The sequence below is a fragment of the Scardinius erythrophthalmus genome (genome assembly GCF_964197995.2).
Source record: "Scardinius erythrophthalmus genome assembly, chromosome: 14".
NCBI classification, from domain to species: domain Eukaryota; kingdom Metazoa; phylum Chordata; class Actinopteri; order Cypriniformes; family Leuciscidae; genus Scardinius; species Scardinius erythrophthalmus.
The window spans coordinates 16714417-16730309 of record NC_138234.1 but is presented as its reverse complement, the minus strand read 5'-3'; the positions used below and the strand labels follow the sequence as shown (position 1 = coordinate 16730309).

Here is a 15893-nt window from a genome sequence, read left to right as displayed (position 1 = left end):
TTTAAAAAAATGAAAAAATTATTTTTATCACCTGGCATGATGATTACTTGTTATTTGAATGCTTAACATCGTTTCTATTTAAAATTTGTGCTCAATAGTAAAAATAAAAAAGTAAAAGGATTATGAATTTAAATAACCGCAAATGTATATCATTTAAAAATAAATTCTGAAGTGTGCTTTGAAATGGCATGGGAGAAATGTCTATCTGCAGCACAAAGGGATGGATTGTGATGAATCTGTGGAGGATGAACTGCATATCAAAGGTTGCTGCTCATTTTCAGCGTTGCGGTCTGTGGCGTTACTGGATGCCTCTGTTAAAAAAAATCAACAATTAAAATGTGCCATTATAATTTATACTTGTATACATTTTTTTTTTTTTTTTTGTATATTGTGAAAAGGTAGTACAAAAACTGCAATTTCATTGTCTAACCTGGAGGGGAATTTTGACTGGTCGTAGTTTGACTCGCAGCCGCTGTTAAACACACAAATACATCAGAATGATCATGAGATCTTCCACTGAGTGACTGGCAGGCTTTAATTTCATCATTTATTCTATATATCCAATTCTGCACTTTCTCATCAAAATCTAGTATTCTTTGAATGGTGTAATTATGTGATGTCCAAAGCTGCTAAATGATGCTACACCAAAAAATATATATAGCCTATCATTTTTGTTTTTGGTGTCACAAAAGACTGTATATCAGCTGTGGTAATACTTGCCCTCTTGTCTTGCTTGTTTACGCTTGTAGAAACAGAATACCAGAATTGAAGCGATGAAACCAACAGCAAAAGACACACATATTATCAGAATGCGATTGTTGCTCTGAACTGGAATGAACAAAAAGAAAACAGTAATTAGTGTAAGACAGTGATCCTGCCAAACTCATTTCAAGATACAAAAGCAGCAACATCTTAAATACAGCAGGAATTATTTGACCAAAAAGGTATCAGTGACAACTTTAGCACCCAAAATAAGCATGAAAATGAACACAATTAATCATTAAGCATTTATCATCAACGTCACAAATCTGACCGAAATGAGGTAAAAATCAGATAAAATATAACTAAATACTATACAGTATAGGATGGAATAGGATTCATAAATGCAAATTTAAAATGTCAGACTTCACATAAGTTTAATAACACTTGACTGAATTTTTTTCTCCTGATCTTTAAGGTTTGTTGCCAAATCTATGACTGTATGGTAACATCATATTAAAAGGAATCCTGAGAGATCAAGTCAAGACAAATGCTAGCATACCTGAACAAAGTTCACTGATGTGTAGATATGTAGTCTCACTGATGAATGAATTGGAGACCACACAGCTGTAGTTGCCATTATCCTTATAATCCAGATCCAGACATAAATAGTTGAGATCAGACACACTGATGCTGGACAATAAACGGTTTTCTTTGAACCAGGAGAGACTGCCCTCAGTCACATTCTCCACTGAACACTCCAACACACATTCTGAGCTTGATGACGGACAATGATTAGAGTGATTGGAAATTTGAGGACTGGGCAGAAGTTCTAGAGAACATAAGAGAGGAACAATGAATAAATGAGCTGTAAAATGTTGATGTACAACATACATAAATAAAAACTGTGTAGACTTTTAATTTAGACTTTTAATTACTATAAAGTAATTTATTCCTGTGATCAAAGATGAATTTTCAGCATCATTACTCCAGTCTTTAGTGTCACATGATCCTTCAGAAAATATAATGATTCGCGGCTCAAGAAACATTTCTCATTATTATCAATGTTCACCAATGATTGGGAGAAACTGGGATGCAATTTAGCTATAAAAGGTATTGGCAATCTGTAAAGTCTCCGCCTGATGGTCTGTACGTGAAACTTGCGCTCAGCATTTGATCTACAGTACACAAGCACAACGGCTGGACCAACTTCAAGGCTATTTGAGTGAAGGACATTTTTTTATTATAAGACAGTCCATGGCAGATTTCACTGCTGATTTGAAATTTGTTATTAAATAAAGTCTAACAAGTAATTTTGAGATTATTATTGAGATTATTTAAGTATGATCTGCACTGGAATGACTGAAAATTGTGACCCTCACAAATTCTTTTACTTTAAGTTAATTTTATTAAGTATACAGTTTAAATGTAAATTATTAGCATATTTTAAGTATACTGTAGTAAGTACACCACTACTTTACAATTTTATTTTTATTTGTACTGCAACTATACTACAAGTGAACGTAGGTAGGCTATATTGATAGTTTACTAGTTTTTTTTGTTTTTTGAAAGTACACTTTAAAGTCTCAGTAAACTAGTTTATTAGTTTTATACTTTTAAGTTTTCTTTAAGTGAACTTAACATCATACTTTTAGCTTATTTATTACTATTTCACTTTAAGTATATTATGTTACTACTTTTACTCTTTCCCGCCAGCATTCTTTTTCTAAGTTGCCAGCCAGCGCCAGCATTTCTGATTTTCACAAACTTTCATGACCTCGACAATATTTTATTGTATGAATATCTGAAAATGTAATATATCAAAGAAAAGAACAAGAACCACTGCTAAAAAAGCATTCTTTTTTTAATCAACACTTGCATTTTCATGCAAAAAGCTGAGAAAAATCGCATTTTTCGTCAGTCTACGTCCAGATTGGATTCAAAACATAGATGGAGATCAAATTTATAAACTCCCTCAAATTTTGCAGTCCTGTACTTCTTGATTCGACATTTCATTTGGTAACATAGTTTTGATTTTATGCTGTTAAGTGTTTGATTAATGCATAATTTTACATGTGTAGCTAGCACTGTAAAAAAAAAAAGTCATTATTTGTTATCACAACTTTTTATCTTTTGTCAAATCAATGTAGATAATTAATGTGGTTCAGATTACATAATATTTTGAGTTTCTATTGATTAAACCAATCTCCATTGCATTAACTAAAATTTTTAATTTCAATCAACTTAACATTTTAAGGCAACCAGGTAACTTACTTTAAGTTAAACCAACAATATTGTTTTACAGTGTAGGCTATAAGCAGTGCTTTTATCAGTGCGTCCCAATTCGCATAGCCTACTATCCGTCCTAATAGTAATAGAAATAGAATGTGTTTTGACATGGAGATTCTGTACTAGATGTGTCATAGCGCCCCCTACCGTATAACAGTGAAAACATGGATAGTTGGAAAATTCAGTCAATGGCGTGGAAAGAGTTAAGTAGATTTGAAGTCAATTCCAATGTACACTACCAATAGACTAGCCTACACAAAAATCAGATTTTCAGAAATAATCACACATCCGTTTTCTTTATAAATCAATATTTTCAAACATTGTAAGTTTATAAGAAGGTTGTCACAGAGTGGTTGTCACAACATAAATAATACAGGTACATAGAAGACAGGCAGAAGGTTCACACACACTAAATTTGAAGGAGATCAGACAATGAACAAGTCAAAACACAGGGCTTAAATAGGCTACATGTGGAAACAGATCAGGGAAACGAGACACAGCAGACTAGACTAATCAGGAAACAAGTGAGACAGATGAACTAGCAACCAATGAAGGTTACCATGGAAACAAATGAGTGGCGGGAAAACAGAACAAAGGAAGACATGTGACTAATGAAAATACAAACTAACACTGACACGTGACAACAGTATAGGCTTTAAAACTATGTGAAAATTATTTAATAGGCTACTCAATCAAAAGAGCAAACACAACTATAGTTGTATACAAGCCAAGTTTACTTAGAATACGTCATTATACTTTTAAGTATATCTTGAAGACCGAGTGCAGGGCAAATATACAGACTTTTCTGTCAGTATAAGTAGGCTATACTAGCAAACTTAAGTGTAATTTTAAATATATTTCTGAGAATTAGGCTACAAGTATACTGAAACTAAGTATACTTACAATTTTTTTGTTTAAAACACTGTAAAACCCAACAAGTTAACTCAACTCAAACCGATTGAGGAAACTGATTGCGGCAAACCATTTAAGTTTAAAAATTAATACATATGAGTATTGTGAACTTATATATATTGAGTCATATATATAATATCAATATATATAAGTTCACAATACTCATATGTATCTATTTTTAAACTTAAATGTTTTGCCGCAATTAGTTTCCTCAATCGGTTTGAGTTGAGTTAACTTGTGGGTTTTACTGTGAAGTATACTAATAGCACACGTAAATAAACGTCTTTTTTGGGGAGCGTGTTCACAAGATGGCTGCCAAGTGACCTGACTCACTTGAAGACTTTGAATTTACCCTCACATTCACGTTGTTATTCTAATACTAAAAGAACAATGAATAACACATAACGGTTAACAATAACAATAAATACAACAAGTTTGATGGATACAATGAATATATTTGCTCGCTGGCATTTCCATAGATAAAATATGCGGACTGCACTCCACTAAGGTGACATCCACTCTGCGATATTAAGGAACTGTAACACAACAAACCCATGTGACAGGATTTGTTCTGTTTACTCACCACTGAAAGTAACATTGAAACTCAAGCAGGTGGAAGATTTATTGATAATCCGTACTTTATAGACTCCAGAGATTTCTTTGCTGGTGTTTTTGATGGTGAGATCTCCAGTTTGACTGTCCAGCAGGAGTCTCTCTATGAATGCTCCATTACCATAGCCAAAAATGTAGACATGTAATTTAAGGATTTCAGCAATGAGAATGTCATGAGGTCCAAACATCCATAGAATTTGATCCTTAATCTGTATGTTTGTAATATTACTGTGCAGAGTGACAGAATCTCCCTCCTTCACTGACACCTGTGTCTGAGTTGTAGCTGTTACAAAACATTACAAGACCATATAAAGATTTACATCAGTTGATTATATTCTGACAGATTCCTTCTATTCTTTGTCTGATGAATAAATAAATAGAAATTAATAAATAAAAAGAAATGTCAGGAAACAAATTAGTTTGGTGAAACAAGGCAATAGAAAAGTTCAGTAAATAAATGTTATCACCACCTGAACATGACTGACAGAGTTCATTGATGTCCAGATGTTTGGTCTTGTTGCTGATGGGATTGTAGATCACACAGCTGTAGTTGTTTTTATCCTGATATTCCACCTCCAGAGGTAGAGAGAGAATCATGCTGAGATCAGACATTTTGATGATGGAGAATAAACTGCTTCCTTTATACCAGGTTAGAGCCGCATTTGGAGCATTACTCGCTGAACACTCCAACAGACATTTTGACCTTGATACTGGAGAACCTGGTAGATATTTTCTGATAATTGTAGGAGTTGTGAGCTGAAAATGATGAAAGAATCTTTAAAAACAATGATTTCATTAAAAATAAAAATAAACAAGCTGAAGCAAATTGACCTATGAATATTCACAGAAACGTTAATATTACATTTGTGTTGAAATCTCCCTCCTTCGTTTCATTTGCCTCTGCATCTAAAGCACCTGAAACACACAAGAACAGTTAACAAAACTACTCATGTTTACAACAGTTTTAAAGAAATATTTTACGAATTAAACTATTTTGTGGTTAACACAGCAAAAACTAAAACATTTAAAACAAAACATGCATTTACCACAGGAAAGCCATAAAAAGAGCAACATAACCGAGCGTTCCATGTTCGCCTATAGGATTAACAGGACTGTAAACTAGAAAGAAAAAAAATAGAGTTGAATCTCTCAGTAAAACCGAAATAAAAATAATAATCCTCAGAACTTCATAAATTCCTTATGGGAATCCATGTTATTCGTGAAGTGAGCGAAGTGACGTTAGTTCGTCTGGAAATATAACACTGATTTTCAACAACCAATCTAACACAAAGAAAAAAGCCCCAGTCGTTTTGAAACGAAAGTGAAAAATCTTTTTGCTTTGTCACAAAAGTTATGCCAGTATTTGATCAGCAAAATTGTAACCCCAGTCATGAAGCTAAACCACATCTTCCGTGTTACTTACTGTGTTCAAAAGGGAATAAAGCTCAATGGGCAGTGATATTAATATTCACAAAAACTAAAACGGCTTCGTTTATTGAAATAAAGCAAGTTTAAACAAGTAGAATAGGCTACAACCTCAAATTCTTATAGGCTACAGATGCTAATTTACTTTAAAAATTTTGTTCTTTTAATCAAAAAATGTATTGATCATTTTTTCCTAATAAAAATTTATAATATTGAATCTATTTGAAACAAGATAGTACAACGTTTGGAATTAGAAATGAAATCAAATAAATCAAATCTTAAAAAAAGGAAATTGACACTGGGCACAGACAATATATATGTCGTTTTCAAGTCTTAGAAAAAGAGTATCCAGATAATTATGGTGCAACTACTGAAGCCTGCAGTGCATCTTAACTGAAGGTAGGGGGCAGAACAGCTTGCAAGCAGAGTTGGTAATATTGATAATGCTAGAGTTGAACATAAAATTAGTAATACATCTCCAATGAAGTATATTTAAAAGTGATGTTTTTGATGTTGTATCAAGTAGCCTATGAAATGATGTCCTGCAAATATTAATAGTAAAACTATTAAAACAGCCTTAATGCAGTCAAGTTTATTTACTGAACTTTTCTTATTTATTTATTTTTTATTGGACAAATATAAAGAGTAAAGATAGGCTTCACAAAAATTAAATCTGAAGATCCTCCGTCTTTTACTTATGCATACAAAAATCTAACAGGATAGTTCCTTCTGCAGTTGTTATATTCATATACATTTGTATACATAATTGAGTCAACATCTCTTTCTCCAAGTCTCCTCCACCTAAATACCTTATGAAGGGTTCCCAAATTATAGCAAACTGTTGTTTTTTATTCCTTAGCAATTGTCACGTTTTGCAGCAGGACAGCAATTGCGAGTACATTTTCTGACATATTTGCTGGAATGTAATTTGAAGATTGTAAAAAGTAACATTTATCTATGAAAGTGAAAAGCAGGCACAACAATGGTGGTACAACCATTGATATTTATGGCTGCTATATGGGTCATTAGGTGAACACATCAACATTAGGGCCCTATTTTAACGATCTAGGTGCATGGTGTTGCCTCAAAATAGAAATGTGCCAACAATGCGCCTGAACACACCTCGTTTTCAGACCAGCACACGCATGGGCGCACACATTTTCTATTTAAACAACATGTTTGCAATGTTTGCATGTTTTGATCCAAATTATGTCCATATTATGTGATGATTTATTTCAGTGACACCAGAGACGCATTCTTCTTCCTTTGTGAATACTGACTTTATTACATCTGTATCAACACCTTAAACAGACAGGAACGACAGATGAACAGAGCCAAACTGTTGCAAAATATCGAAACAACAAACAATAGGCTATAAGCGTGGTTTTATTGTGAAGCTTTCCTGTAGCTTAAACAGTAGAGCGTTGGCACTTGCAATGCTTGGATTCGATTCCCAGGAAAAGCAAGAACTGATAAGATTGTAATGTGTACCTTGAAATGCAATGTGTACCGGTAAGTCGCTTTGGATAAAAGCATCTGCCAAATGCAGAAATGTAAATGTAATTACAAACAAGGACAAAAAAACTCAAAGGAAAGTTGGAATTCTAAAACATTTTGAAAATTCACATTTAAATATTCTTCAAACACTGCAAAAGGTGAAATAATGAAGGTAATTACCATCAAGGAGCAGTGTGAATAGGCCGAGCGAAAATGAGTAGCTAATCCTCGGCCAAACTTCTGAAACAATGAAAATCTTTTGGTCGGCTTGAATTTGGGACAATGCTGAAATAAAGAAAGATTCAACAATAAGCCGAAACTGAGGAACTATCTAATTAGGACATACAGGCACATGGTTTCTCCTATCATTGCTATGCTGATGAGACAGAGCTCTACCTTTCATTTCAACCAGATGATCCCATAGTAGCTTCACGGATTTCAAGCTGTCTGGCGGACATCTCGGCATGGATGAAGGAACATCACCTGCAGCTCAACCTGGCGAAGACCGAGCTTCTCGTCCTCCCTGCCAATCCATCTCTACAGCACGACTTCACTATCCAGCTAGATTCATCATCAATCACCCCATCAAGGTCGGTCAGAAATCTTGGAGTAATATTTGATGACCAGCTGACCTTCACAGACCACATTACAAGGACAGCTCGATCATTCAGCATCAGGAAGATCAGGCCTTTCCTAACTGAGCATGCAACACAACTTCTCGTCCAGGCCCTGGTCACCTCTAGGCTTGACTACTGTAATGCTCTTCTGGCTGGACTTCCATCATGTGCAACTAAACCTCAACAAATGATTCAGAACACTGCAGCTCGTCCTGTCTTCAATGACCACAAAAGAGCCCGCATCAGTCCTCTGTTCATCTCTCTGCACTGGCTACCACTCGCTGCTCACATCAAGTTCAAGGCATTGACGCTTGCTTACAGATCTATCACAGGCTCAGCTCCCTCCTACTTCCACTCACCCTTATGAGTTTACATCCCTATCAGAAGCCTACGATCTGGATCTACGATCTTATTGGCGGCTGGTGGAACCATCACAGAGAGGCAAAAAAACTTTTTTTTTTTTTTTTAAATGAAAAAATTCACGGTTCCTTGCCGGTGGAATGATCTCCCCGCCTTCATCCGGAATGCAAAATCCCATGACAACATTCAAAAGCAACTGAAAACTCATCTCTTAAGCACTTTACACAACATCATCATCATCAAAAGAAAAAAATCTTTGCTTTCACTTTCCTTTAATCCCTTCCTATTCTAGATTATGCTACTCTAAGCAATGTCTGAAACTTTGTATTTTGAGCACTTCTGGTGTTTATTTGCCTCTTCATGATGAAGCTGTTGCTGTATTCCTCATTTGGAAGTCGCTTTGGACAAAAGCATCTGCAAAATGAATGAATGTATTTAACGGTTTTATTTCTTACAGTGTGCATTTTAAAATAACAGGATTGTGTATTTTTACAGGAGTTACAGGTTTTTTGCAAGTTAAACAGGCTCTACAAAATTACAAAAGAGAAAAAAACAGCATTTAGGAAAAGCAATTCATTTATAAAATTGAGTTATACAGGTCATAGACTAGGAAATGGAATACAAAAGAAAAGCACATGAAGTAACAGAAGCAATGCAGTAACACAATGTAACATTAAGATGCACACCAATACAAATCTGTATTTATCTGGATTATTGTAATTTTTACTTAAAAGTAATTGTTTTACTTTTTAACCAGTTACATTGTTTTGTTTATTTATAGAGCACAATTAAAACATTGAATGATGACCATGCTGTACAATCACGCATGTAATGAAATAACAATAACCAAAAAAATCTCACAAAAAGCAAAAATACAAATATTAAAAGACAAGAGCCTCTTTATTACATTAGTCTGATGAGCCAAATCCTAATCGTAAGCGTAACACATTTTCTTTTAAAAGAGCTCAACGAAGGTGATAATCTAAGAAAGGTAAGCCATTCCAACGTGTAAAAGCCAGCACTGCAAATGCACAGTTAGCACTGAGTTTTAATCTAGTTCTCGGAACATCTAAAATCATCTGGGGTGCGTTTCCCGTACAACGAAGTAACTCGCTGCTTCTTTGTGCATTCACAACTATTTCCCGAAACCGTATTGTCGCAAAGCGATCGTTCAACCATGTTGGTTTATGACGTCACGCACGTGGTGTATGGAGTTTCCTTTGTGTCTTTTTCATTCAATCAAATGCACTGTGTTTGAAAGTAAAACTAATTATTTTGTAATTAAAAAATTCAGGCATGTGATTGGCTAAGGACAAAAAAGCAGGAAAATTTGAACAAAAAAATATATTTTAATTTATTTTACAGCTAGTTGTGCAACATGCAACTTTTTTTGTACAGTATGACAAATGACAACTTATTTGGTGGATGTGTCGCAGTGGAAATCAAAGCCAAGTGTCTAATCCACGCCATCAACAATTTAAAATAATTTAAAATAATTGGTTTTCCATTTTTAGATACTTTAAATTATCATTTTTTTTTTCTGTGATGCAAAGCTGAATTTTTAGGATCATTACTCCAGTCCTTTAGAAATCATTCTAATATGATGATTCATTATCAAAGTTGGAAACAGTTCTGCTGCTTAATATTTTTTAATAACCTGTGATACTTTTAGGATACTTTGATGAATAAAAAGTTATAAAATTAAAATAAAAATAAAAAAGAAGATGATTTAAAAAAAAAAAATAGAAATCTTTTGTAACAACAATATACACTACTGGTCAGTAATTTGGGTTCAGTAATTTTTTTCTTTCTTTTTTGAAATAAATCAATACTTTTATTCAGCAAGGATGTGTTAAATTGATAAAAAAGTGATAGTAAATTTTTTTTTTTTTTTTGAATAAATGCAGTTCTTTTTAACCTTTTATTCATCAAATATTTTAGGCAGCAGAACTGTTTCCAACACTCATAATAAATCAGAACATTAGAATGATTTCTAAAGGATCATGTGATAGACTGGATGTCACATGTGACACTGAAGACTGGAGTAATGATGCTGAAAATTCAGCTTTGCTTCACAGAAATAAATTATAATTTAAAGTATAACAAATTGAAAACCAATTATTTTAAATTGTAATAATATATCACAATATTAAAAAAAAATCTATTTTTGATCAAATAAATGCAGGCTTGATGAGCAGAAGAAACTTCTTTCAAAAACATTAAAAATAGTAACTTTTGGCCTGTACTGTATTCCCCCCAAAACTGCACAACTGTAGGGTAAAACATTAATAAAAAAGTGATGATAAAAAATGCGTCTTAAAACTGACATGATTGTAACAAAATCACACAGTCTGGAGAACTCAGAACAACTGCTAGCATTAAGTTTAAGGTAAAAATAACTGCCATGAAATTATAGAATCTTACTCCTATGCAATTAGATAAACTGTTCATTCACTACATCACTTTACCTCTGTCTTTATCCCCTTTTATCCTCTTCTCTTCTTTTTGGCACTGTATCTATCGCAGACTATAATGCTCATTTATAATGTGTCATGTAAATTCGGCCATCCGTCACAATCAGGACACTTTCACCGCGTCTAGAACTTTTACTGTCTATGGTCTAGAACTGGCGCGAGCTGCCAGGCCCGTTTCTACGAGCCTGTGTGTTAAGCGCCCTCAAAAAAAAAGCAGTGCTGTCTACATTGGATGCGGCGTCGAGCACGCTACACAACAAATTACCAACAACTGATCGCGCGCGCGCTCTGTTTCTGACGCACTTCAAGCACTCGATGGGCGGGGGAAGATTGCATCTCTCTGCCATCTGTAACCATGTTGACGTGCCGCCCGGTGTGGCCGCGATTCGCGGCGATTGTGGTTCCGTCCCGGGTTACCATGGTGACGGCTGTGAGATTACCACCCCGCCCCCCATTTTTTTTTTTTTTTTTTAACAGATCTGCATGATTCACGTAGGTCACATTTTCAGGTCGGAAAATCCGGAATTCCGGATTAATCCGGAAAAATCACATCCCTGAAAATTGTAAGCGTTTAACAGTGATCGAAATAAATGCATTTACAATCTTCTCCAAGTGTCTAGATGACAGAAAAGGTTTTACCTTTGCTATTGACCTCAGAAAAAAAAGAACTGAAGAGGCTGATGGCAGACAGGTGTGGTGATAGTTGAGTGTGAGCCAGGATGGATTCTGGGAAACGTTGTGTGTTGAGGTGACTGGACTGGTGAATGGAGATCGTGACAACAGGAGGGTGCCATTTAATTTGAAATATAGCACAAAAATATATGTTGAAAATTTTGTTTTATAAATCCTGATGTTTTCATGAGAAATGGCATGGGAGAAAAGTCTCTGTAACTATTAACAGCACATTTTTTTTAAACAGACAGATTCCGGTGTATTTATGGAGGATGAACTGGGAAACAAAGCATTATTTTCATCAGGGTCCCTCTCAGGTGGGTCACCTCCGGCTGCCAAAGCATCATTTTCATCAGGGTTCCTCTCAGGTGGGTTACCTCCATCTGCAACTGTTGCATAAAAAAAAAAAAAAAAAAAAGAAAAAAAAAAAGGCAATAATTTGCATCGATGCATAAATTGCATTTTTGTCGTCACAATCTAGTACTTTTTTTTTTTTTTTTAAATGGTACACAGAGAAAAAAGTTAAACAATTTTTACCTTTAGGGGTACAACAGCTTGTCACTGGGGCAGTACCCTTAAAATTACATCTTTGTACCCTTTTACCACAAAAAGGTTCATACCTTTAGGTACATATTTGTACTCTAAGGTCTTTTAAGAGTACAAATGCCCTTTAAAGGGTACTGTCCCACTGATAAGCTGTTGTACCCCTAAAGGTAAACATTTTTCACCTTTTTTCTGTATCTTTTATGATGTTGAAATGTAATGATGCTACATCATAAAACTAAAATCACAAAAGTCAAAAATAAGACCCCTCCAAAAAAAATAAAAAATAAATAAACTGGTGAACACAAGAGATATTTCTGCAGAGAAGACTCGTATATATCAGCTGTAGTAATACTTGCCCTCTTGTCTTGTTTGATTATGCTTGTAGAAACAGAATACGACAACTGCTCCGATGACGACAACAACAGCAACAGCAACAGCAACACCAACATACTCCCTTATGTGATCATTGCTCGGAACTGGAATGAACAAAAAGAACACAGTACTTAGTGTAAATGAATACTGCCAAACAAGCAATATATAAAAGCAAAACAAATACTAAATACTACTACTACTACTAATAATAATAAATACGAATAATACATACAGCAGCATTTATGGGACCAAGAATACACCATCTTGGCTTTAGCAGCCAAATAAACATGACAGTAAATACATTTAACCATTATTGACCAGTTGATGGTGCTGTCTTGAAAAGGGCACAAAGAGCCATCCCAATACTCACACAGTGTTCAAGTGGGCATGAAGACAGCAAGTGTCTTTAGATTTTTAATCAAAAAGGGAAGCATCATTGTTCTGTTCTCTAGAACAGGTTTAGTTCCATCTAATGCCTGGTCCCTAAATGCTTGAGAATCATGTAAATATAAATACTGATTGCATAACAAGTGTTGTATCACATGTTTTAAGATGTGAAAAATAGTCATAAAAAGAATGGAGTGTCCAAACTTTTAATGTACATGCTATCTTGCACTTTTTAAGAGATGCCAATCGATCAAGAGAAAATTGCAGCCGTTAATGATGTTCCTGGAAATTACTGGCATAGATCAGGTTAGTAAATAAATACACACTAATATCAACTGCAGGCAAACCTGGACAGAGTTCATTGATGTTCAGATGTGTGGTCTGGTGTGCGATGGGATTGTTGATCACACAGCTGTAAGTGTTTTTATCCTGATATTCCACCTCCAGACATAAAGATATGGTGTTGTTGTGATCAGACACACTGATGCTGGACAATACACTGATTCCTCTGTACCAGGAGAGAGTTACATCACTCACATTCACAGCATAACACAGCAGTGAACATCTTCCTGATGATGATGATGAACATTGTAAAGAGTTATTGGTGATGACAGGAACAGGCAGATGAGCTGGGGAACAGAAGTTTGTTGAACAAAAGAATAGATTAGTTTCCATTGTTCACAGATTCACTTAAACTCTGCTATAGATTGCAGTCTGATCACTAATGCCCTGTTATCAGTTATATTATTCATCCACTATCTCTCCTCACGCACTGCACACACTTGATACACTGAGTTCAGACTACTGAAATCAATCAACTTACATCTGTAACATGATTTATTCAGTTTACTCACCATGGACGGAAACATTGAAACTCCAGCATGTGGAATATGCACTGTTGATCTGTAGTTTATAGACTCCAGAGTCTTCTTTACTGGTGTTTTTGATTGTGAGATCTCCAGTTTTATTGTCAAGCTGCAGTCTGTGTCTGGATCTCAATTTAACACAGTCAGTTACTTCCGCAGCTTTATTAAGGATTTCAGCAATGACGGTAAGTTGACCATGAAGACATTCAAACATCCACATTAACTGATCTTTCATCTGTACTTCTGTAATATTAGTGTGTAGAGTGACAGAATCTCCCTCCATCACTGTTACTGGTATATCTGTCTCAGCACCAAACACAAAATCACAGGGTCATATAAAACGGTTTATCAGTTATAAATCTCATAAATATTTGTCTCAGTCGTCTAAAGAGGAGTGACAGCTGATTAGCAGATTCTGATCACTAAAAATTAATTACACGCCCTCTATTATTTGTCTGTTTAAATCATGAATACAAATCTGGTAACACTTCTGGATCTACATTCATTCTGGGGCAACACAAATATACAGAAACGTTTCTGAAATAAAAACTAGCAAAAAATGGAAACTTGACAATGAAAATATCTAATAGAATTATCAGGGCTATAGATCTGCTCATAAATCAAACTCTATTAACACTTCTTCACATACATGACCAATGGATTATTAGCTCAATGAATGAATGCTAATATGACTGCTGACTTACCTTTACAATCCAGACAGAGTTGTCTAATGTTCAGATGTTTCGTTTTGTTGCTGATGGGATTGTTGATCACACAGCTGTAGGTGTTTTTATCCTGATTTTCCACCTCCACACATAAACTGAGGTCGAAGTTGAGATCAGCATATTTGATCATGGATAATACAGTGTTATCTTTATACATGGTTAGAGTCGCATCTGGAGCATTTGCCACAGAACACAGCAGCACACAGTTTGAACTTGATCCTTTTGAAGAACATGGTTTATATTGTCTGATAATTTCAGGAGTTTGGAGCTGGAAATAACAAGAGAATAATTAAAATAATTAATTTCATCTGAAAAAACAAAAACAAAAAGACCAGCAATAATGACTTTTTTTGTCTGTGTGATATTTTTAACTTTCTTAAAAAGTATTACATCAGTTTTATGGGTGTTGGGATCTTTATCCATCACCGACGCTGTCTTTGTTCCATCAGCTTCAGCGTACACAACTTGGAGATAGACTGAAATTATGTACAGAGAAAACTGCTTCTGACACACAACGAAACATCACACAGAGCAAAAGTTTGTAGTCTAACAATTACATACATTTGTATCAAATTCTAAGCTGAAAATTTATAAAAAAGAATGTAAAGAATTTACCTCCGAAGAGCCATAAAATATCCAGCAGGAGTTTCATATTCTTCAAAAGAAAGAAATGGCTCGCTTGATTTGTAGCCTGTCCCTGTCACCCCTTTTGAAAGAAATATCAAGTCTATAAAACTCGTAAAAAAACAGCGAATCACAACAAGCGTATCGGTGAGAACACTCGTTTTAACAGGATAACACATCTAACGTTACTGCTTTCAATCGTGATGCTACGGACCGGCAGGCTGGTAGAACTTACACTAAAGCTTTCATTTCTGCGAACAGATATTATATAAAACCTAAGGTTACTGCCATTTATGTTATTAACCAACTTTGCATGTGTGGATAATATCACAAAAGCACATAAATAAACAAACAAACCTCACGATGGAGCTGGGACGATTCCCATTTCAGTCTGCACCCCTTCCCCACAGTGAACAATGCCCCAGCCTAGTATTTAAGGCATAAATTAAGGTATGTTTCCAAAAAACACGATCACACTGTAGTAGGCTACTTGTTCCACATTCACGGATTGAAAAATATGTCGGCATGAAACGGAAGTTGAGATTGTCATTTTTTTCCCCATGTTTTTCTTCTTCTTCTTCTCAGGTTTAATGGCGGTTGGCAAACCAAACTTAAATGGTGCATTCCCGCCACCTACTGGATTGGAGTGTGGATAACGTTATGGTAGTAGTGACCTAAATCCTGTTATTTAAGTGTCTTTTAAAAAATTTAATACTTCTTCATATATTTTAAATTGCTTTGGGCCATTACCTAATAATGCTTTGATAGAAAAAACTTCCATTTCTCTTAATGCTTGAAATAATTTAAATCTTTCTC

At 34.9% G+C, this 15893-nt stretch overlaps 1 protein-coding gene across 6 annotated transcripts; it reads right to left on the bottom strand.

The window, feature by feature from the left end:
- Positions 1 to 8524: 8524 nt before the first annotated feature.
- LOC308702553 (SLAM family member 5-like) lies at positions 8525 to 15660 on the bottom strand. 6 transcript variants are annotated; one of them, XM_081385499.1, is made up of 9 exons: positions 15435 to 15660; positions 15069 to 15159; positions 14844 to 14929; positions 14433 to 14721; positions 13717 to 14028; positions 13400 to 13491; positions 13210 to 13303; positions 12460 to 12579; positions 8525 to 11946 (listed from the first exon to the last, which is right to left on the bottom strand). In XM_081385499.1, exons 2-9 carry the CDS (start codon positions 15103 to 15105, stop codon positions 11780 to 11782), a joined length of 1197 nt encoding a protein of 398 aa, XP_081241625.1. In that variant the 5' UTR covers positions 15106 to 15159; positions 15435 to 15660; the 3' UTR covers positions 8525 to 11779. The 6 variants fall into 6 exon arrangements, with proteins under 6 accessions (XP_081241625.1, XP_081241626.1, XP_081241627.1 ...); XM_081385500.1 differs by having other exon boundaries at positions 14844 to 14917; XM_081385501.1 differs by having other exon boundaries at positions 14844 to 14957; positions 15435 to 15626.
- Positions 15661 to 15893: the final 233 nt, after the last annotated feature.